Source organism: Alternaria arborescens (assembly GCF_004154835.1).
Source record: "Alternaria arborescens strain FERA 675 chromosome Unknown contig_5, whole genome shotgun sequence".
Classification (NCBI taxonomy): Eukaryota; Fungi; Ascomycota; class Dothideomycetes; order Pleosporales; family Pleosporaceae; genus Alternaria; species Alternaria arborescens.
Window position 1 is genome coordinate 522,411 of NW_021167860.1, and position 22,431 is coordinate 544,841.

At 50.5% G+C, this 22,431-nt stretch overlaps 9 protein-coding genes across 9 annotated transcripts; 4 read left to right on the forward strand and 5 right to left on the reverse strand.

Annotated features, from left to right (window-relative positions):
* Positions 1–1,414: 1,414 nt before the first annotated feature.
* AA0111_g2850 (hypothetical protein) lies at positions 1,415–2,485 on the reverse strand (the record flags this gene model as incomplete). The annotated part of the gene is made up of 1 exon (XM_028648667.1): positions 1,415–2,485. One exon carries the CDS (start codon positions 2,483–2,485, stop codon positions 1,415–1,417), a length of 1,071 nt encoding a protein of 356 aa, XP_028509648.1.
* A 2,357-nt stretch (positions 2,486–4,842) lies between these two features.
* Positions 4,843–6,264, forward strand: AA0111_g2851 (hypothetical protein; the record flags this gene model as incomplete). The annotated part of the gene is made up of 1 exon (XM_028648668.1): positions 4,843–6,264. The coding sequence occupies one exon, from the start codon at positions 4,843–4,845 to the stop codon at positions 6,262–6,264; it is 1,422 nt and encodes a 473-aa protein (XP_028509647.1).
* A 313-nt stretch (positions 6,265–6,577) lies between these two features.
* AA0111_g2852 (DNA repair protein rad5) lies at positions 6,578–10,085 on the reverse strand (the record flags this gene model as incomplete). Its single annotated transcript, XM_028648669.1, has 2 exons — positions 6,578–6,656; positions 6,709–10,085. The coding sequence occupies 2 exons, from the start codon at positions 10,083–10,085 to the stop codon at positions 6,578–6,580; spliced, it is 3,456 nt and encodes a 1,151-aa protein (XP_028509646.1).
* A 289-nt stretch (positions 10,086–10,374) lies between these two features.
* Positions 10,375–11,529, forward strand: AA0111_g2853 (hypothetical protein; the record flags this gene model as incomplete). The annotated part of the gene is made up of 1 exon (XM_028648670.1): positions 10,375–11,529. One exon carries the CDS (start codon positions 10,375–10,377, stop codon positions 11,527–11,529), a length of 1,155 nt encoding a protein of 384 aa, XP_028509645.1.
* Positions 11,530–13,646: 2,117 nt separating this feature from the next.
* Positions 13,647–14,547, forward strand: AA0111_g2854 (hypothetical protein; the record flags this gene model as incomplete). Its single annotated transcript, XM_028648671.1, has 2 exons — positions 13,647–13,658; positions 13,711–14,547. The coding sequence occupies 2 exons, from the start codon at positions 13,647–13,649 to the stop codon at positions 14,545–14,547; spliced, it is 849 nt and encodes a 282-aa protein (XP_028509652.1).
* Positions 14,548–15,827: 1,280 nt separating this feature from the next.
* On the reverse strand, positions 15,828–17,183 carry AA0111_g2855 (hypothetical protein; the record flags this gene model as incomplete). Its single annotated transcript, XM_028648672.1, has 1 exon — positions 15,828–17,183. One exon carries the CDS (start codon positions 17,181–17,183, stop codon positions 15,828–15,830), a length of 1,356 nt encoding a protein of 451 aa, XP_028509651.1.
* Positions 17,184–20,229: 3,046 nt separating this feature from the next.
* Positions 20,230–20,753, reverse strand: AA0111_g2856 (hypothetical protein; the record flags this gene model as incomplete). Its single annotated transcript, XM_028648673.1, has 3 exons — positions 20,230–20,356; positions 20,413–20,654; positions 20,742–20,753. The coding sequence occupies 3 exons, from the start codon at positions 20,751–20,753 to the stop codon at positions 20,230–20,232; spliced, it is 381 nt and encodes a 126-aa protein (XP_028509650.1).
* Positions 20,754–21,633: 880 nt separating this feature from the next.
* On the reverse strand, positions 21,634–21,965 carry AA0111_g2857 (hypothetical protein; the record flags this gene model as incomplete). The annotated part of the gene is made up of 2 exons (XM_028648674.1): positions 21,634–21,834; positions 21,891–21,965. The coding sequence occupies 2 exons, from the start codon at positions 21,963–21,965 to the stop codon at positions 21,634–21,636; spliced, it is 276 nt and encodes a 91-aa protein (XP_028509649.1).
* On the forward strand, positions 21,703–21,984 carry AA0111_g2858 (hypothetical protein; the record flags this gene model as incomplete). The annotated part of the gene is made up of 1 exon (XM_028648675.1): positions 21,703–21,984. The coding sequence occupies one exon, from the start codon at positions 21,703–21,705 to the stop codon at positions 21,982–21,984; it is 282 nt and encodes a 93-aa protein (XP_028509654.1).
* Between the last annotated feature and the right edge of the window lie 447 nt (positions 21,985–22,431).

Below are 22,431 nucleotides of genomic sequence, written 5' to 3' on the forward strand. Positions count from 1 at the left end.
CAGCACCTTTCAATAGTTTTCCGGCGTCTCACAACAACCGAACGCTTTTGCGTAGTACGCGTTACGATTCCCATGCAGTACAGCATCGTAAAAACAGTACTGCATCTGCAGCCCCACCGTGCAATATCGTATGCTCCCTACACCAGTGGCTACATCCTAGAGAACGGATCTTCTAGCTTCGGACATGTAGGAGCTATAGAACACTACTGAAGATCTTCAATATGCGCATCGTTCCCATTTGACTCGCGACGGCAATACCGAATTGCCGCGTTGGTCGCAGTAAGGATCGTCGCTGCATGCGCATCCACGTTGGCCAGGGCACATGGTGGAAGCATCAGAACTGCATCTGCTGTTGCTGTCGCTATTTTGACCGCAGCGCGAGGACGCGGGACTTATCGATATCATTCATAGAGGTATTGGTCGAATTTCCACCTTCGTATACCTTCTCAGACAACAATGAAAATGTCTCGTCACCAACAATGAGGCTCAGCATTCCCCATCCTCCATTATGTCGAAAGAGGAAGGCGCGCGCACATGGGATGACAGTATACGCCACCGTTCTTTGTTACCAGTCATTCCAGCGGCTGGCTAAAGTATCGCGCAGTAGCCCCGCATACGACTTACGTGAGAAAGCGGCACGGGTCTGGATCGTGAGTGAGAAGCGAAAAGAAAGCATTTTGGGGGCTGTCACACAGAACACGGGTCGCATATTGGGTGCAATGGAAGGCAAAGTCAGCCTGGTATGTCGTTGAGCAATATTGACGTGGCAATTCTCCATAGTCATACCGATCGCATGAGCGAGTTGTTGAGATGGTGCTTGGGCTTAGGTGGGCAATGGACATGCGATGACTCTTGCGATGAGCAGAAACACGGCACGTGTAAGCCTGCCTGGACAGCTTTCGTGTAAGCAACGTAGTGGCGGGCGTTCATACAAGTCGGCATATATATTGCAAAAACGAGAGTTGCGTCTTGGCATGCGGGCTGCTCAGTGGGCGAGATGCGATGCAAAGCCATCATAGGATCGAAGCGCTGATAATTACATGCTCATTCGTATTGACGTCCTACACATGATATGTAGCTTGCAATGACGTCGTGCTAGAGTAATTGGAATTGCAACGACTACGCCGCAATAAAGTACTTATTGGCCGTCGATCTCTTTCGCATTGCCGGCCGTGGTGTGCATCGAGTTGCCGCTATTAATGCGGGTACCTAGCCGGGAGCACCGTCCTCTTGGGATGTACCCGAGGTTTCGCTGCTTGCTGCCGCTAGAGAACTGCAGGTCCATAACACGGCAACGTCGTGATCATGGGTGAAAATTCGCGCCACGCTCATGCGCAATATAGCACCGGCTGCAAATTCATTGGGTTGTTATGTTTGGTCTAGCCACTGCACGACGTGGAGGCAGAACTAGGGATTAGTCCTCGTCTGGAACTTGTTCGTCGACTGCGCTACCCATCTGAACGGCATACTTCGTGCCTTGTAGTTGCAAAGAGAAGGGCTGTGGCGCCTCGCCATGGGAAGCGGAAGATCCCATAGGGGTAGGCTCTTGTTGAGGAATGACTGTCGGCTGCCGTAATGTAGATGACGTGTTCGTTAACGGTCCAGAACTCTGTCCTTGGCGTGTAAGATTTGCGAACAAATCCCATGTTGGAACTTGGTCGAGAAACGACAGAGGCCACTGTACAGCAGGTATCCAGCTTTGATCGATGACCTTCTGGCATGCCTTCATCACACGATGGCCCCAGTCCTCCATGAACCAGTATCGAGGCTCAGCGGCGAGGAGTACAACCGCGAAATGCATCAGAATTGCGATAGCGCCTGATCTCCGCTGTCGAAGAGATTCCATAAATTCTGGGTCCAAGTGGAGAGGCCAAAAGAACAGGAAACGTAGCTCCCGATTATCGACCCGAGGAGGTAACGATATTTGAAGAGCTGGTTCAAAGTATGCCATGGTTGTGAGATATAATTTTCGTTCAGCCTCCGGAAGATCAGTCTTGCTTCCGATAAATGCAGTCAGTGCAGGCAAGTGGCCCTTCAACTCTTGGAGCATCGGTTGAGATGCAGTAGGTTCTGTCGGATCTCTCAACATAGGGCCGACAAAAGACTCTCTCACTGCGGCCTGAGCTAGCGCAAGAACATGTCCCATACCCTGCATAAGATGGAAGGCATTCATGATGCTATCGATGCCGTCTACTGTTGCAGTAGTGGGTGCGGACTGAGCCTCAAATCCTGTTGAAGCAAAGACGCTTAAAGTCAGAAGCGTTGACGTAGCCACAATCGCCGGAGCCTCTTCGTTTGTAACGTTATGGAGCCTCTCGCGGACACCTCGAATCGCAAGATCCTGGTGATGTATACCGCAAGCGTAGTATGGCTGGCGTTGATCCGAAGGCTGCTGGTACGCCTTGTGCAGCGCGGCAAAGGCTAGAATCTCATGCATAAAATAGTCGTGCGCGTTGGCGTGTTTAGGAGCCTCTACTCGCCACATATTTCGAAGATCAGGTCTCTGGGATAGCCCATCGAACGCCTCCGTTGTCCAGTGATGTCTAAAGATAATTGGTAACAATTCTTGCCCAAGCTAAGCCGACTTACAAGAGTTCCAAGTCTCGCAGCCATAGTGAAGACTGAGACGGTTGACCAGCATGTATATATCTAGACAAGAAGGGGTATGCATCAGAGTCGGAGGAATCCTCCTCCGAGATTGTCGACACGGCCCTTGCTCCGGCTGCGGTCAACGGGTTGCGCGAGTAGCCTGTATGAGCGGCAGGCGTTGAAGATGCCGAAGAGTCCTGTTACACCAATGAGAAAAGCTCTAGTATGCGAAACGCCAGTTTGTGGGTCGTACAGCTATGGATCGTTCGGGCGGTGACTGATTCGTACGTCGCGATGAAGAGGCTGCGGAAGATGCCGAAGCGGTAGGCTGGTATGTATTGGGATCCCATACGACGAGGCTACACGGGACGCCATGGCGAGCGCAATTGGTGCACGGCTTGAGTTCATCACACTGAGCTACTTCAGTATCGACTCTATATAAGCATGTAGTGCTTGATTAAATATGATGCACCCTACCTTAACGTGACGAGCCTTGCATTGTCGACAGCCTAACCGTGATCTATAAGAAGGAACTAGGTTAGACAAGAGCACATGGAGAGCTTGACATATCGAACGGGGATGAACGGGGATGCAACGGCTTGATGTTACTGATTTGTGGGATGGCAATTGGTAAGGGTGGGGTGACAGTTACGGACTTTTTGTGGCCGAGGCGTGGCATTGCAGCGGGCTACGTGACCGGAGACCAGAGCTTTGGGCCTCGACGATGAACCGACCGATCAGGCTATCGTCGCAACGGACCGTCTCGAAGTCTTCCCAAGCCGCAGGATGAGGGAGAACGCGAATGCGATGTGAGGTACGTGGACGATGCTTTCGTTGGTGGGTCGGGAGAATCTTCTCACGCAAGGATGATCCCACACTATACCCAGTTGAATCAAGACGATATCGAATCAAAATCTTCGCTGAAGTGGGTAGAGCTCGCATTCGCATTCGAGAGTTCGTAATGGGATAGATATAGCTTCCAAGATTGAGGTGGCCGTCGTCGACATCGCCGTTCAGTGGGTTAGTGCGACATCCGCTTCGTTCCGCACTTGACAACCCGCCTCAAATAATCGCGCGCTCGCCATCATAAATACAGCTCCATCTCTGCGGCGCCATCGTCGTATGTCAACTCCAATCAAGCGTGCGATAGCAACGTCATTAACCATGATGACTGGAAGATGATGCCTTAGAACTTGTGTAGGTAGTGCTTTCTCGCGGAACCACGGCACACTCGTATGCATGGCGCCCATGCTTTTTGCGATCTGGAGGGATGGACGTCAAACGCAAAGTGCGAGACAGGAGCCTAGAGCTGGCCGCACACAAGAATTCGTACAATTCAGAGTTCCAACAGACTCACCTTTAATACTCCATCAAGGTAAATGTCGGAGTAATCTTTATCTGCCAGCCATGTTCAACTTGCAAGCCGCTTGGTGTTTGGTAACCTCGAAGATCACGTAAGGTTTCCATTTGTTTTTCTTGATTAGCATCAGGCTACGGCAATATTGGAGAGGGAGCGTCAGCAGACACAAGATGCGCCGATAACATGATTCCGGGTCGACATCGATGAGGTAGGGGTGGTCAGCCTTCGGCGCTCCAGCCGTCGGGAAGGGTCATCAACAGTACTGTATCGAACAGCAGTAATGATGAGCTCCTCGAATATCCTGGCCGTCCAGCAATTCGCATGGTAGCAGCTCTGAGAAGTCCGCTCTTATTGGCTGTCCATCACACAAAAAGACTTCTGGCAGAAGGTACTGGTGACTTGGAAAAAGACATCAGTCGCACTCATCATGCTTACAGAGGTTGAGTAGGCGATTACCAATAGGTAGAACATGAAGCTGGCTTCTCGGTTCTCCCAAATCTACCTACAAAGCTACAAGCAGGCCACGATTGCCGATTGCGATACTGATAACTCTACCAAGGTTAGCGAAGTGCGAGCCGCGGTTGGGTTTTGTGGCATTTCATGCCACGATAAGACAAGGATGAGCGGAAATGCACCAGCCGTGTAAAAGTTTTATCGAATTCTTATCCTCTTGGAAACCCAAACAGTGCACAATATATCGCTACTTATCCCGATTACAACTTCGAACCATCTTGGCGGGCCATCCCCGACCGATTTTCACGATGTCTCAATCTGAAAGGGAAGTGACTTGCGACTCGCAGTACTTTCACAGTGCCGCTCAAATAGTAGGGAGTATTCTGAACAGGGTGAAGAGGTCATGTCGTATCGCTGGGTACGCTCGCTTTCGATCTGATATGACCCCTGCTACCTTCATACCCACAAGCAAATCACCACGACGAAACGGCAACGCCGACCAACTGGGAACGATTCTGCCAATCTATCCAAAGACGATGGACTCACAACACTCGTTTCGGATGCCTTCAATTAGCGCAAGGGAAACCTCCATCGAGTTGACTGCAGATGTTATCGATGGACTTCGACATGTTTCCATTGTGAGAAATAGTTCCGATAAGGGAATCGATGACGAAGAGAATATAAATTCCAACTTGCTGGACGATCTTGATGACGAAGACTTGGAGATCGTCTTCGGATACCGCGTTAACCTCATTACCCAAGAGAATCAACACAAGTGCAAACCGATCTACACGCGCGGACTGTTGAACGATGTCAAACTATTTGTAGACCAGATACGTGAAGGGTTTTCTATAAGACCTGATCAGAGAGGCTTTCAAAATCTATATGGTTACGGGCTAAATCACAATAGCTACAAGATCTGGCGATTGGATAACAACAATCGTCACTCTAACTTCATCCAGGTTGAATATCTTTCCCGGGTAGAGATGCATCCTGAGTTCCAGCATCGATATGGCATACATTCTGACCAAATTAGAGCGCTTCGAGAGTACAACAAAGATAGTAAAGATGATTGCATCGACACACCATACACGTTCATAACCTTCCATCGGCAGTACTTGAATGAACACCAAGATACTGCTAAGATGCAAGAATATTGGGCAGCTATGATGCACACGAAAAAGCTCTGGAAAGAGAGCTCTTCAAGGAGGAAGCTTCGTGAAGACTTCGAGGAAACAGCTAAGAGATGTGCACCGATTACGCAGGTCGTGTGCTTTGGACTGGGTGCGCTGAATCTGAACAAGAAGTTTTATCATTCGGCTATCCAGTACATGGCCGTTTTCAGCATCATACAAACTCTGAACGAGGTTTACCGTCAAACTGACTCGGATCGGCCTGCGATAAAGCTTGTGCTACAAGAACCCAACTACGAGATTAAAGATCATCAAATTCTGAAGAGATTATCCAATGACGGTGATAATATCAGCTTCGTATCCGATCCAGAAGGTCTCCTGGCGATCGACGCTGGTACACTAGTAGTCACGGCTTTCCTCCCCGTTCAGATGCCACTGGTTCAAATCATAGCGGACTTGTTCTCGAAAGACCCAACTGAAGGTCCAGCGGCCATAATATGCGATATCATGACAGTCGACGTCGAGAAGCGAGAATACTCATTGAGCGATCGTGCATCACCAGCGGTCGCACGATTCCTCACAAACCATTATGAAAAAGCAGAGGATGGTTTCGATGACCATGGACTCGAGGATGAGCTTATGGCGGATGCATATGGAGATGACTGGGAGAATAGGTTTTATTGGTTGAATTGGATGGATCTCTGGGTACGAAGAATCGTCACAAATTAGAACCATTCTGTAGATAGCGAGTGAATAGTTTGACATGTTCACAGTCCTGTCATAGTGATTCTGCATTGCGACAGCATTTCATACGGTAAATTGCAAGCATGCCGTCCACAGAATACGTGGCAGGCAATTATGTAGACCATGTATAGAGTCATGCAAAAACCAATGCCGGTTCATGCGCACGCGTGGGTATTTCAACAGAGATGCTTAGATCTCGAATCTTCCAGTTCCAGGCCTCGGGCCAGCCAAAGAAGGGTATATCCATGAAAAAACATCTCTTGCTTGTCCCTCGATATCTCTCCAGCCGACCTGTCCTCTAACTCAACAACTCTTTAATATCCTCAATCCTCTGTACTCTCTTTTCTTCATCACTCATCATACCCAACGAACTCGCACTGTCTCACGTTAGCATATACCCAGCCACCAACACCACTTCCTCAAACTTACATAAACTTCTTCCTCTCCTGAATCCTAAGCATCTTCTCCTCAATACTCCCCTCCACACAGAACCTCACAACCTTGACCTCCCTCTCTTGCCCCATCCGATGTACTCGATCGATAGCTTGCGCTTCAACCGCAAAACTCCACCACGGATCCATCATAAATACTTTATTCGCACACGTCAAGTTCAACCCCACACCACCCGCTCTCAAACTTAGTAGCAAAACGTAAGGTTTATGCGACGTGGTAAACTCAGCCAGTATCCGCGCACGCTCTTTCTGCGAAATAGAGCCATCAAAGCGGAGAAAGGGGATGTGGTCTCGTGTTAGAGCCGGTTCGATGAGATCGAGGAAGGATGTGAATTGTGAAAAAACGACAGTCTTAGCACCTTTTTCCTCTTTGCGAGTTTTCTTGAGGTGTCCTAGGAGGGCTTGGGTTTTTGCGGAGCCGGAGAGGCCGATGCGGCGTAGGCTTATGCGGGGGGTTTGTGTAGAGGGAGGCGGTGATACGGAGGCGCGGAGGCCGAAGGGATGTTCTTTCTCGTCATCTTCAGTCACATGGTCGTGGCGGACTACTTCGAAGACGTCGCGTGCGTTGATGGGTTCGCGGCAGTTGAAGCAGCGGGGAATTTCGTTCTTGTCGCGCTGGTGAGCTATGTAGTTTAGTAGACATTCTTTACAGGCCGAGTGCCAGCAGCCAGTAACTGCTTGTTCGATCATGGGTTCTTCTGAGCAAATCGGGCATTCGGCTGTAGCTTCATCCTGGATCTGCTTCAGGACGTGTGCGCCAAACTTATTGACGTCCTGATCGCCTTCGGCTGTGAAGCGCTCGATGAGAGAAGAGAGGTCCATGTCATCTGCTAATCCATTTGCGAGATCTGATGCTAGTGTAGCATCTTCTTCATCAGCGACGATGTTCGCTTTGCGTGTCAAAACAGGATGACAGCATGATTGCCGTAGTCGCAGAATCTGGGCAAAGATTGTCGTGTAGGATTTCATCAGTGTACCGGCTTCTGCGTTGGCACTGAAGAAGCTCTTTGCGCGCAGATAGATGTGGTCGTACACGTCACGCTCGGCCTGTGACAGCACAATCTTCTCAACCTCGATCGTCCGTAGAGGCAGTGGTACCAGGGCCTCGCCGTCAGGTGTCTTCATGTCCTTAGTTCGACGAAGTACCAATGGCTCTAGCACAGTCTGTACCACGTTCAAAGCACGCACAAAGTCGCCTGATTCGAATGGCACCGTAATGAACGACTTCCAGAAGGAGAAATTCGCCCATGGCTCGACCTTGAGGAAGCGGACTAGACTGAACAGGTCCTCGAGACGGTTGACAATAGGAGTTCCAGTAAGGGCCCATCGGTGTTTTGCGCTGAGTTCATAGCAGGCTTTTGCTGTTTTCGACTGCCGGTTCTTGATGTAGTGTGCTTCATCAAGGATGATACGGAAGTAGTCGAGCGAGAAAATGCCACCGTGTGAGCCTCGATTTCCATCCTGCGCAATGACCTGATTGTACTCTGACAGTACTGTACCGTAACTCGTGATGACAACGTTGGGCGCATTAGCTGCATTCGATGCGCAGCATAGCTTTTGCAGATTCACAGCCTTTTCCGATCCGTAGTAGACCATAGCCTTCAGCGTACCATCTTTGGACGCCTTCTCAGCTTCGCTATGCCATTGCGCAAGTAGTGACATGGGCGCTATGACCAACGTAGTGTATGGCGCAGGCTCGACATCAGCACTCGCTTTTTGCAACCGCGGCAGACGTTTCGGTGTCGCCAATGTATCGTCGTCCACTTCTGTCCTATGTGTATGGATCAAACTGAGCATTTCGATAGTCTTGCCGAGACCCATCTCATCAGCGAGTATACCGCCGAGGCAATTCTGTTCCTGTTTGGGGAACTCGAGCGAAAGCTCGCCGGAGTAGGGATTGACGTAAAACATGGTCTGATCCTCAATGACCGTTACCGGCTGGTTGTCTGCATCTTGTACTGGCCATTGATACTCCTCCCACAATGGATGCATCGAGGTCTCTTTATCCTCTATCGATTGATGTTTCTCTTTGCTGACCATCCAGTATAGTGCCTGCTTCTGGTACTTTCGCAAATCCATGCGGAAAGTCCTGGCTGGCTCCATGGTCGGAGTATTGAAATCGAATGATTGCGCCTTCTTGTACAGCGAGTCGAGCTGGTCTTGTTCCAGCTCTTCTCCTTCTTCGGCTTCATCAGGAGGTGGTGAAGATGTAGGATCGGCAGGCGTCATCGGCGTTGCTGGTGTGCCACTTTTCGGCTTTGGTTTATCGCTCTTCTTCTCCTCACTCTCTGCCGCTTGTAGTAGGCCTTGTCGCTTATGCTTCGCTGTCGTCTCGTTCTCGCGTGTTGGCTGGAGGTTGATGTTTTCAAAAAGCTTGACCAAACCAATTTGACGCAGGCGAAGGTCTCGTTCATCGGACGATTCCTTTTGCTCGAACAGGTTGATCTCTCGGTTGTTGTCCGGTTTGGCAAACTGTCGCTTGTCGAATGCCGCGCGAATAAAATAAGCCCTCAGCTGCAGATATATGGTGTCGCCGGTCCGTAGCTTGTCCGGAGTGTACACGACCGAGCCTTCAAAAGAGCAGACCTGCTGGTCGAGTAGTACCGACACCCAAGTAGCAGAGTCTTTGTCCAACCTGCCAACTTCCTCGCCCCGACCGTTCAGAAACCTGACTATGATGTCTGGCTTCTTGAGTTGGATAACCTTCTTCGCCTTGTTTAATTTGGGTTGTGGCTTCATACGCTCGATCCGAATCTTCTCGTCGTGTTTCAGCAAGTTGCTTCCGCTTTTGGTGGCCCAGGCTGCAACACCGAAGGAACCAATATATCGTTTGATAGGCATATCTCGCAGTATTGTTGGTGTAGACGTCCCCGAGCCTGGTGTGGATGCGGTTGACATTTCGGAATCGGTGCGCTTCATGGCATTCGCTATTGTCATCTGGACGGGCTGCCGGCGGGGCTGGAAGATGGGAGCAGGAATTGGCGGTGACATTTTACTCCACGAACCGTCTAGATAGAGGTTTATTGCTGCCAATTGTAAGCCATACGCCTGAAGTCGCTCATCTGCTTGCATACCTCGTTCTACATTGCTGCCGCTCACATCCTTCAGCTTCCGTAGTACAGTGGTCGAAAGCTCTCCTACAACTGCCTGGAGCATGGCGACATCGAAGCTACCAAAATCAGTCTCCTCGTCGTTTCCATTGCTTTCGTCTGGTCTTCCGGCACCGTATAGTGGCGGGGACGACGGAGGAGGAGGGTCGGTGGGGTTTGAGCGGACCTGTGGAGGTGAAGAGTCATCCTCTATGAAGAATCGGGGCTTTTTTGCAGGTCTCTCGTCGGGATGTGGCGACTCCATGTTGTTGTGCGATGTCGTTGTTGGTGTTGCGCATTCGCCGCTCTGCATGCAATTCGACGCGTCGACGCGCTTTCACGTGGCGACTGCGGGTGATCGACGTGATAGCGTCATACAACCAGCCAGTCGCCATCCACTCTTTGCGCCTTACCACGCGCAATTGTGTCTACCCCAGATTGTGCATACATCTCGTCATTCTTTAACAACTGCTCGATTTCTCCTTGACCCTCTGTCTGGTCTGCCATGAGTTTTTGCCTTGTACAATAGTTTTCCTCCATCTCAAAAGTTTTCAATGCCACTTCCCAGGCTCCGCACAGCTCCCATTCGGCGCATACACAACTACCCCAGCCCACGACGGAGGCAATTTCACACTACGCCCTGTCTGCAGAATGCGGCTCGTCCCTCACAAGATGAAATCGCACGTGCCCGAGCATACTGCGCAAACCTAGTCAGAACATACGATGCGCCCTCACACATCCTCCAAACCTTCATACCACAATCCTCCCGAGATGCCTACCTCGCTATCCGCGCCTTCAACGTCGATGTCGCTCGTGTCGCCGATACGACCAGTACACCCACAATTGGCATGATGCGCATGCAGTTCTGGAGAGATACTGTTACCAAGGCATTAGCTGGCACGCCACCGAAAGAGCCAGTTGCCATTCTCTTAGCACAAGCGGCTGAGGATTTACACGAGCGATCTGATGGAAAGGCACGGCTAAGCAAGAACTGGTTCCATCGCATCATCAATACAAGAGAACAGTACCTAGGCAATCCACCATACCCCACCTTGACCGCACTGGAGAGCTACGCGGAGAACACATACTCAACAATGCTATATCTGACGTTGTCGGCACTCCCTCAAGCTTCCCTTACCACAGACCACATTGCATCGCACATCGGCAAGGCCATGGGTATCGCTGCTGTACTACGCGGCATCCCACTCATCGCCTTCCCTCCACAACAGCCACTAGGTACAAGTAACTCTATGACAGGCCAATCTGGCCCCACCCAAGGCGCCGTACTTCTTCCCCTCGACGTAATGGCTGAAGCCAACGTCCGCGAAGAAGACGTCTTCCGACAAGGCGCATCTGCTCCCGGTCTGCGCGACGCCATCTTCACAGTTGCAACACGCGCAAACGATCATCTCATCACTGCGCGCGAGATGCTTTCGAAACTACGATCAGAGGGTACCCTTGGCCATGACTTTGAACACCAGAATGAGGAAGATCATCAATATAGTGTGCAGCAGATGAATACAGGGCAGGAGGCGCAGTTGGCGGAGGTGGAACAAGCCTTTGGGGTTTTTATGCCGAGTATCGCGACGCAGAGTTGGTTGGATAGGTTACAGGGCGTAGACTTTGACATCTTTGATGCGAGTCTTAGAAAGGTGGATTGGAAGTTGCCCATGAAGGCTTATTGGGCGTATAGTCGACGGAAGATATAACCTTCAAAAAACAATCGAACAGTAAAACATGGGACTCTCAAAGCCGCAATTTTTTTGGAGTGACTTTGTTGACTATTGCCAGGGTATCTAGCAGCGAGGTCACGAAAAACTAGCGAACAGGACCCTAGTGTGTATTGATATTGGATCTCAAACCTCGAACCTCGAGTTCATGATATGCTCAGTACGTTCTTTTGTGATGAACTCCGAACCGACTCCGGCACGGACATATATGCGTACACAAGGAGATTTTCGTACATGCTCTCCTCACTCCACCCAAACATGTTGGTATTTTCTTTCGACTTGATCAAACGACCAGTTCAAAAGGTAGAGAAGAACATGATTATGATAACTCACGTTTTTTTGTTGTTTTCTCCAGTCACAAAAACATGGAATAATGGTAATTGAAGAAGATGATGACACCACGCAGAAGCATCTTGTTGAATGCAAAAGCTTTAGACCACTCGGCGCGGAAAACAACATCTCACTTTTTTGCGTCATTTTGGTGCTTTTGGTAAATGTAATGGAAGATGGAAGAGAGAGAGGTACCGAGGCAGCGAGACATCTTATACGCACTGGCTGGACGCGCCAACTATCCCATGTGTAGCGGCGGATCTGCTTCTCAGAGGAAAGAAGAAGCGCGCAGGCCACCTAGGTGACATGCCATTGCATTCTAGTTTTGCAAATAGTTTGCGGTTCGAGCAATGGCCAACTTTGCAGTGTCTAGAAAGCAAGCGCGCAGATCATGTCCCATTCAAAGATAGTTTTGGTAGTCGGCGGCGGCAGCGGCAGCAGAGCCATCGATATCTGTCTTGTTGTCTTTGTTGTTTTTGTTAAGCATATTTTGAATGTCTGAGAATTATTGGTAAGATGACAAAGAGATCTAAGAGACAAAGACTTTATATGTTGTCAAGCTCCTCATTTTGGAGCATGAGCTAAGCGAATACTGTAGCAAGGACGACCGTAGAAAAAGGCAATGTTGATTTTGTTGTTTTAGGAAGGTGACCAAAACTTTTAGAGGAGAGCAAGTAGTGGCGTATGTCTTTTCATAGGCGATCATTGGGACAACTCAGGTTATACCATGTCGTACTCCCGCCATACTCCAGTGTGTCGCAGGTTTTGAGAATAGTAGTAGAGTACGAAATGCAAGCCTGAGCGTACTGGAGTTGGAATGAAAAGGCAAGATCATGCTAGTCTCAGTATTTTTGGATTTCCCAAACCACACTGGAAACATTGCCATGAAATCAAGTCCTTTTGAGGAATTCGAGCAACAAGAATGATGTCGTGGTTTGGAGACAGATTCAATGCCTTTCTTTATACACTAAGCAACACCAAAATCCAGGCAGCCATAGCGAGCGGGGCATGTCAATTTGAAAGATGTAGTGGATGCTCCTAAGGATCTTGATTTTCAAGCATGTTCAGACATGGGCGCGGTCAGTAGTGTTTTCGAGGACTATCCCAGCGCACCACATGTAGCTCTGCAGTAATGTTCTGGAAAAATTGGTCAGGGGAGGCTTTTTTCTGAAAGTCTAGGGCTGACATTGTGACAGTGAATCGATACGAAGAAGCACGATGGCGTGTTGGAAGGAGCGTGGCGCATGTCGCTCTTTTCGGCCCGTTCTGAACGAAGCGCACATGACTTGTCTGTCTATCGTTTTAGGGAAAAAGAAGAGAAACGGTACTTGAAAGTCAGAGTAGCAGAGTAGATCTGCGCTCTTGTTATATAGTTATGCTGCAAACGAATACGTCTTAGCGAAACGTACACCGTGGTTGAAGCCATTGCGTCAAGTGCGGACAATGCCTGCAGCCATGTCTACGCGTTTCTGATAGCTAGCATAGACATGTTAGAGACATGGAACAGCCGTATTAGAACAAATGCGCGACATGCGAAAAGCTTGTATGGATAGTCAGTAGTATCACAAGGCGAGGACGCGAGGATAGATCCACAACTCCAATCGCGAGATTTATTGAGCCCCGCCCATCGTACCCAAAACAGTTAGTTCGGGAATTCTGCCTGTCATTCTTCCGCCCTTTACCACATCGCAGTCATCACGAAGAGTGAAAAGCTGTTGCCTTCGTTCTCATATCCTGCATCTCAGTTGTATGAACGCCAATTGACAATGGCGTCAAACGTGTGTGCCATCGGTCGCAACCCCCTGGCCACCTGCAAGCTAACAACCACAGCAACAACCGAACACATCGCTTACCTGGGCGCCATCGTTCAAAGAGGACGATTCTAGAGTAGGCTTTCTGGACCTACCACGCGAGCTTCGAGATCTAGTCTATGAGTTCGCGTTTCGCGTCCCAGGCGCGATTCTCGTTTACTCGCGCGACCCCTTTGCTGTCCGGCCAGTCGCGAGAGCAATGAACATCCGGCATGGCGGTGACGGACCGATTGAACCGCAACCGCTAAGCACTGGCCAAATACCTGTCGCACTTTGGAGAACATGTCGACAGCTTCGGGCGGAGAGCAGCCCAGTATTTTATGGAATGAACGTCCTCTCTTTCTGGGCCCTAGGCAACATCAACGTCGGACTTGCCAACATGTGTTTAGTAAGGCACGTTTTAACTGAAGCAAGTCCTCGCGGCATCTTTGAGAAGTCTCTCGAGCATGTGAGCTATTGCTGGAAGAGACGGTTTTGGCCTGAGGTATTACGCAATGGCAAGACGATATTAGAAGAGTTTCCAAACTTGGAAACACTGACATTCTCATTGAAGCCGCCGCGTGGGACGAACTTCAAACCGGCTTTCTTCGCTGTGACCAACAAGACTAGGGAGCAGCGTGTTGGTCTGGTTGCTACTTGGATGGGTCAAAGGTCTTGGTGGGAAGACGAGCGAATGCGTCAGATCTTGCACCTAGAGATGGTACCATCGCCCGGTTTATCGAAAGATGAATACGCAGGTTCGCGATTCGTTCCTGAAGACGATGATGTCTGGGATTGTACAGAGTTTACGGATGCATTCGAGCAGATGAAAAACTCGATGCAGTCGGACGCGCGTGTTGACGCTTCGATCGGATGATCGTGAGAGATTGAGCATGAGGGAATGACTACGTCAGTTGAAGGATGAGAACCATGAGGTCAAAGGAGTGCTCGATCGCGTGAACCATGTTTCGTCTCTTCCCTGGCATACCCACTACTCGCCGTACCCACCCGAGCCATCACCGAACATCAACCTCATCACCACCACCACAATACGAAGATCAACATCCTCAACATCTCGGCCTACATCACCACATACCCGCATCGCCACTCCAGATTCTATATTTCTTCCCCGCCAAGACCCCGCAGAGCCGCACAGCCCTGCATACCCCAAATAGGAAATCCTTTCCCGCCCATCGCCTCACCAAACATGGAAGAATACAACAATCCCATCCCATCGCGCACCTCCGATCCCTGGTTGATCAGGCATTCTAGCCCTGACGTCTGATGTTCTAAAGCCACCGGTTCGGCGGGACAGAGCCTTGCCTCATGCGAGTGATCCCCGACAAGGGGCCAGGATGAAGTATAGTGTGCATACCAGGGCGAGCAAGTAAGGTACCCGCTCAAGTGCATGTTATGTGTCATCGGCATGGTACCGCAAGTGCCGATGCGAGGCGCGCTGGTTGCATGTCATGTATCAGGGATGTGGGGAGACTTGTGTTCTAGAATGCTGTGCTAGCCGTGTAACGTGGGTAAAGACTTTTCTCCGGTAGTGCGACTCAAGAGGCGAATATCGTGAGGTACGTTTTGGGAAGGTGTATCCGATGGGGATGAGTGGTGAAGCGGTGAGATCTGAACTGGCTGGCAGGTGGAGGCTGGTGGTGCTGGCGACGGGCATGTGAAGCTGAGGGGCTGGTGCAGCAAGTTTCCGCCACGTAGTAGCGTCTGCATGTTGAAAAACAATCACTGGTCGTAGTTTGAGGTCTCTTGATCGAAGGATGGAACGTGTACTGGTGTGAGAGCGTAGAAGTTGATTCTGCTGATACTATGTATTACTTGCTATTATGTATATCACAACGCGTGATCTGACAGTTGAACTTTTCTTTGTGCTAATGCAAAACGCCCGCTGGATATTCATCCGATGCAAAAGGGGCACCGTACAGGCCCAACTCAAGTAACTCAGCAATGAACCAAAACGCCATACAAAAACAAACAAGAAGAGTGGCGAGCATATGAACGCGACGCCGGGTATATCCTACAGTCCACTAGTGATAGTTCCAAGCAAAATCAGGCCAATGGCACAGTAAGGAGATTCGTGAAGCGTCGATGGTTGCATCGTAAATGGGGTATAGATAATGAAAAGAAATGGAAGGCTCAAAGCTACTGCTCCAGGCTGAAGCTACCGGAACGAGAGCTGTTGTTGGACCATGGGAATTCGCAGTCCTCGATGTAAGTGGGCGGGCTAATGGGAACGTCCTCGTACAGAGGGGGCTGCTCCTCGTCCCAGGCGATACCCATACCAGAGCGCTCAGTAAGAACGAGGTGGAACTGGGTACGGAGAACGCGGGCAGCACCAGTAGGAGTAGCCTGGCTAAGCTTCTTCAGTGGTGCCCACTCTTCAGCAACGACCATCTCGATGATAAGGTTGTGCTTAACGCTCATTCCGCTAGGGCTCTCCATGTCGCATAGAGGCTTGAGGCCGACGTTGCAGGCAGCCTGGAACTCTACATCGATTTCGCCCTTCTCGAAGTCGGTCTTCCAGCCAGTCTTGACCTCCTCGCTAGCGATGGCGCGGACATCCTCATGAAGGACGCCTTTGCCCTCACCACCGACCTTGGAGATGTGCTTGGCGCAAGCTGGAGCGATGAACTTCTGGGTTTCTTCGATACGCCAGTTGAGCTTGCGAAGTCTCCAGCGCGTCTGTGAGTCCGCCTTGTTCTGAACGATACCGGATAAGCGCATCTCAATGGGAAAGTCGCCAATCGGGTGGATGACCGGTGGCAGCTTAACGGAAGCGGTTAGGTTGGTGGGTGGGAAGATTCGAATGGAGTGCTTTTCGGCACCCGGGAAGATGGCGCGCTTGATGTCAAGGTTACGCTTGTAGGTAATCTTTCCCGATGAGGTAGTGGCAACAGCAGACAGGTAGTAATCGACGGTAGCGAGGCTGCCATGCGTAGTCGCGGGTAGGTGTCCCGGTAGCAAATGGCTAAAGGGGAAAGTGTGTGGACCATGACGCAGGGTGGTAGGATGCGTCAGGAACTCCCACTTGTGGATTTCAGTGGTTTGCGTGCTGCACTCGGCACAGTGTGGGGCGACAGGCTTCTTAGTGGAAACGATGGCGAGCATGCGCATCTCGAATTTTTCCACGGTGACGTAGGGATCATGAACATTGATGACGAGCTGACCCGAGAAAATTGCGCCAGTCGAAGTTTGGGGGCTGTTGTAGAAGACAATGGGTGGCGACTCGACGCTCATGTTCATGGAAGCCGCACCCTGAGCCTCAACCTTGGGGCTCTTCTTGACTTCTTCCTTTTCCTTCGCGTGCTTGTCATGCTTGTGACGATTGAAGATATCCATGACGAGCGACTCTTCCGACTTGGACTTTGCTTTTACGCGGGGTGCGTCGTATGAGTAGACTGGCGGGAGCAGGCCCTCGGCGTGTGGTTTGACGGGGTCCAGTTTAGGCAATGGCGTGGGCGCAACCCTCGCGAGGGTGCTCAACAGACGACCGGGCATGATAAAGAATCCGGGGTAGGGCTGAGATTGAGTGACGTGAGTGGATAATTGTAGTTGAGAACCTGCGAGATAAGAGGCTGGCCAATGGTGTGAAGGCGTGGGCCGCGATCCGATATGCAAGTAATTGATAAGTGCGACGTTCAAGAGTTGACCTTGTGGGAGTGTAGGTGGTTAATAAGTGTCTGTGGCAGGAACATGTTCTGACTTGCAGAGTAACCAAGGGGGTTACTTGGGGTAGGGCGTGGCCTTATTTAAAGGCGTAGACGCATTTTCATGGAAGTTTTACATGAGAGAAACTCGATTTCGCATGATTTCATCGCTAACGCCAGATGCAGGGATGGCGCACGCCACGCTAACGGGTTCAAGCAAGCCCACCCCTGCGCCTTCCATACAATTTTTGGGTCAGGAGGAAGGTACGCACGGCCTGCCGCTCTCGTGATCGTCCTGTAACTGTCGTGCCTGCCGACTAAAAAGACGTCAACAACCTTCTCAGCTGAGCTTGTACCAGAAAGAGTGATTATTCACGCCCAACTGACTTTGCTATGCATCACCACGCACACGCAGTTATGCTGACCGCCGATTGATCACCATAGCCGAATGCACTCCGAAATTCAGCTTGTGCTTTTCCCGCCGCCAACAAGGCACCGTGGTGGCTTGATGCATCACCGGCCAACATATGTGACTCGCCGACGGCCTTCCCCTCCAGCACACATTATACCAGACTGTCTCCACCGGAAAACCCTGGGGCTCTCGTCCATCGCAACGGCAGACTTTCCGCCCGCTAGCATTCATTCGCTGACGCACATCTGATGCGCTGTTCCCCGCAACATGGCGTTATGATCGCCTCAGAAGTGTGACTCTGGGGATGAACTTTCGAGCATCTCCTCGGACTGCCCATCACCGGAGCGCCTCCCCGCATTTTTCAGGGGCGCGAACCGTCACCGCAGAATGTGCACCTGACACTTGTCTGGGCAATCATCATGTGCTCTACTCGCCCACACTGCGTATTGCTAATTGTGCAACGTCTTCGTCAATTCACAGTCATGTTGGTCGTGCATCGCGATGTTCATCGATGCCAAGGCGCGCCGTCGTTAGGTAATGCGTTGAATTTTTCCTCACACCCACCGTGGTGCGAATACAAACGCTGACTGGGTACTCCACCTATCCCAGATCCTTTACAGCTTCTTTACACACTTTGGCGTTCCGGCCCGATATTGGCTGTTACCTGAGGTGGCTCGTGTGAGAGCACCCACTGTTGGGAGACCAGACTGTTCTACATTACTCGATGGAAACACCAGCGGTTCCGCTCACGCAAGCAGTTTCGCGTCGGAGAGGCCCGACGTCTACATGTGGGTCAGGGCAGGCCAGGCTCCAAAACACCAGCTTGCGAATCTCACGATACTTCGCTTAACGCTTAACAACGGTGACGCTTGCATGGCGTCCGCGATCTGCCAAGAGCAGGGTTCCCGATCCGGTAAAATTATTGCAACCTCTGCATCCCTGACTTCTTCGTACCATTCTACACCGGTGCATTGAGCCCGTGTGGCGCGCCCATGGTTCGTTCAGGGATCTCATTCCCGTTGTCGACATGTGCGTCTTGGGCTGGCATGCCACGCGTGTTCAGAGTCATCATGTCGAAATTTGACGTGCGCCTGGCGCCATCCAATGGCCCGTGAACGTGCTATGGCACCATGTTGGCAGCATCGAACAACGTCTCACCGCTCGCACGGTTTCTAGAAGCAGACATAACTCGCGGTGTCTAGACTTCTAGTGAATGCACCTGCATTGCGGCTCTTCGTAGCCTCATTAGGGCACAAAGCTTCGATCTAGGACGGCCCGATTCGGTATACCTTTCTTGAACTTCATCAACCGTCTCAAGTCGATGGCGTACGGCGCTTCCGCTGTGGCGCTCCTGATATCGGCGTCTCCTCCGTCGTATTCAGCCTTTTATTATTATCGCGCACAAAAGTAGTCTTCCACAGCGCTTCTAGTGCCCTCGGCTTCGCTTTTCTCTATGGAATGCCGAAGAAACCCGGATTTGTATGCGGAGTAAATGTCCGAAGTACATCTTTTCATTCCGAACACCGGCGGCAGCAATACCGTAATACCAAGCTTTATGCTCCAAGTCCACGGAACCCCATCCGGGCTCATGCGAAATTTCTTCACATGTCAATGACAGGTGTGACACGCAAGCGCGTCAGGAGAACACGTCTCACGGACACGCCTCACACGCCTTGGACCAAGTGGATCTCGTTTCGCGAGGAATGGTTTTTCGCGACGAGCATACCCACACCAGCGCACCGCTAGTACCCGCGCATAAACAGTACTACGATCTCCTTTTACACCTGTCGATCTGCCGTAGAAAGTATGCAACTGTTCCCTCTAGTACTTACAGCAAGATTTTCAATTTCTCCACAAAACACCAAGGCAGCGCAAGCACGCAATATCACGGTTCCTGTTTCTAGGAGAATTACCTGAAGACGTCGAGGAACTGCAATCGTGCTGCTTACGTTGGTTTTGAGCCAGGACAAGACAATTTTTCGGTTCGGCTTCAGAACCAGCAGACATCTGGAGTATTGTCCATGGTGACTTATACTCAAGCTTCTTCCACAGCCGACTCCAGGAAAGATGATGGGTAGGTGCGATCCGCGTTCCACTTCGTCAACCCTGGTACGGAAGATATTGCAAACTCCTCCCTAGCATCGTGTGGAGTAGGTGGGTAAATTTTTGGCGTCAAGCTAACTCGCTTCTCGCGTGTGACATCGCAGACTTTTCTCAGGGATCCCTAATCCTCCAAGTGTGCCTGAGATGAATTCCCTGCGACCGGGTTTAGTAAAATCCATCAAGAATGGTTCTCCAAAAGCGAAATGCGAACAACGGCTAAGTGCAGAAGTCAGGCACATATGCATAATAACTTGTCGTTGGCAAATGCATCAATTCATTAGATCGTGCTATATGCCATGTAGACCTCCACCCATCTCATTTTCCGAACCCTAGACTCCATTCTATGCAAGCCATGTTGGTATCATCAAGTGGTATCGTAGATCTACTCGTCATCCTCATCCGCCTCGTCGTTAACAACGTTGAAGAAGCGGAGCTCGTAGACGCCCTTGGAGGTGGAAACGACGCGGAGCCAGTCACGGAGCTGCTGCTTCTTGAGGAACTTCTTGGTGCTGTCATGGCATTAGCTTGTACCCTTTACCATTGCAAGATGCAGAATTGAACGTACAGGTACTTCAAGTAGCGGCCGGAGAACTCCTGGTGCGCAATGACCTCGATCTTGCCATCGCCCTGCTGGCTGATCTGGATGGTGTCGCCAAGGTTACCAGTGCGGCCCTCGACCTTGATGCGGTCGTGGAGGAACTTCTCGAAAGCCTGGATGTCGAAGATCTTGTCGTTGACGGGCTGCGAGCAGTTGATGATGAACTTCTTGGTGATCTTCTGGCCCTTCTTGGCGGCGGTGCTGCGCTTCTGTAATACAGGTACTTAGCCTACTGTTCATTTGTGCGCGGGGTGCTGTTGCTCCCTTGCGCTGGACAGCAAAGCAGTTGTACGTACGGTTGTGGACATTTTGGCGGTTTGGAGGAGGTGGGGAGCGCAAAGAAATGGATATCCTGCGTCTGTCGTAGAGGGGTTGAAGGATAAGAAATCGTCGCGCGGTGCGCAGGAAGTTCGAGCTGCTCAAAATTGCCGGCGCGTTGGTGGGGTACTAGTCCCAAAGGGGATAGTTGCGCTAATCGTTCGAGCTCCGGTCATTGGTCGAGCTTTTTGAGGTTATCACGCTTCAGACACCTTCGACTGTAAACATCATGAACAAGTTAAGAAGCACGGAGAAAATCGTCGCTCATCTCAATCAACTCACAACACCTACACTGGGGAGGTGTTTGTGCAACAGATCGAGGTTGTCCGTAGTCCTCTGAAACTAATGCAAAGCTTGCGTACTGCAAGAACTCTTTTTGGAGCAGGCATGGGTAATTGTTGGCTGCGATGCTTTCAATTGTCTCCATGAAAGCTATATAGAGGAGACAATTCATGTTGGGCATATTGCGCCTGAGTAGGACGCTCTTTGTTCGGCTGTCGTGATGGAGGTGAGGAGGGGGACATATGGGGAAATTTACGAACCACAAGGTCAAATGTGCGCATCCGAAAGTCAATGGATGCATATTCACAAAGTGCAGCACTCGCTGATTAGATGTTAGCCTCTACTATCGCTTCCTTTACTCAAAACTGAAATGATGAGATCAGTTTTGGAGGTAGTGGATAGCCGCCAAAAGAGCACTATGGATTCGTGTGAGCGAAGAGGTACAAGTGAGACATTGCTGCTGGCCAGTTTTTGGCACGGCGTGGAAAGATTACTATGACGAAGATCTTTCGCTAACTGATCAGGATATGTGTCGTTCATTCTTCGTGACTAGTATGTGACTCTCCATCGCGATAATATTCCTCGCTCTTACACAGACTCCCCTGCTGCAGGTGCATACCGAACGCAAAGACCGAGAGCAGGCCCCGGGTGTACAGGATGACCGCAGTAGGCACAGCCGTTGTCAACGCAATCAGAATCCTTAATACAACCGTATTGGTAGCACGCCTGTCGCTTCTCGATTATGTCCAACAAGTCTCTCGGATGATGCCTAGGGGATATATCTCCTCGCTATGTCTCGTTCATCAGATACAAGGCCAGCTTAATGCTAGGAGAGGGGGACTGACCTTTTCCCTAGATGAGTCCGGGATGGCTACCGCTGCGACTGCGAAGGTAAAGAGGGCGACGATTGATGAGCGCATGCTAGGCAAGGTAGTATGAGGGTGATGGTGTCGTGTATCTTGTATCAACTGGCGACTGACGACAGAAGACTAGAAAAGAGAATATATGCTTCTCAACATGAGTATTTATGAATAATGGCCACTGGGTGTCTTTCGCTATTCATCTCGGCACAACATGTCTATAGCACATATATGGGGACTTCTAAATTGGCCAAGGACACAGTTAACAGTCGTGAACATCTCCTGGGAAATGGTAGCCATACGATATCTCCAGATTGCGCGATGATCCCAAGGTAGCTCCGAGAAAAAGTGCGATAACATTTTACGAAATTCCTTCGCAGATTCCCAACAGCATCTTTAGCTCGCTTCCCCGGTTATATATCCTCGTTTGGAGATGGATAGACGCTGTGCATCAAGCAATCATGTGTTACTGTGGCACAGTCAATTTCGTAACTCTTGGCGTTCATCTGCTTCCTCCATGAAAGAT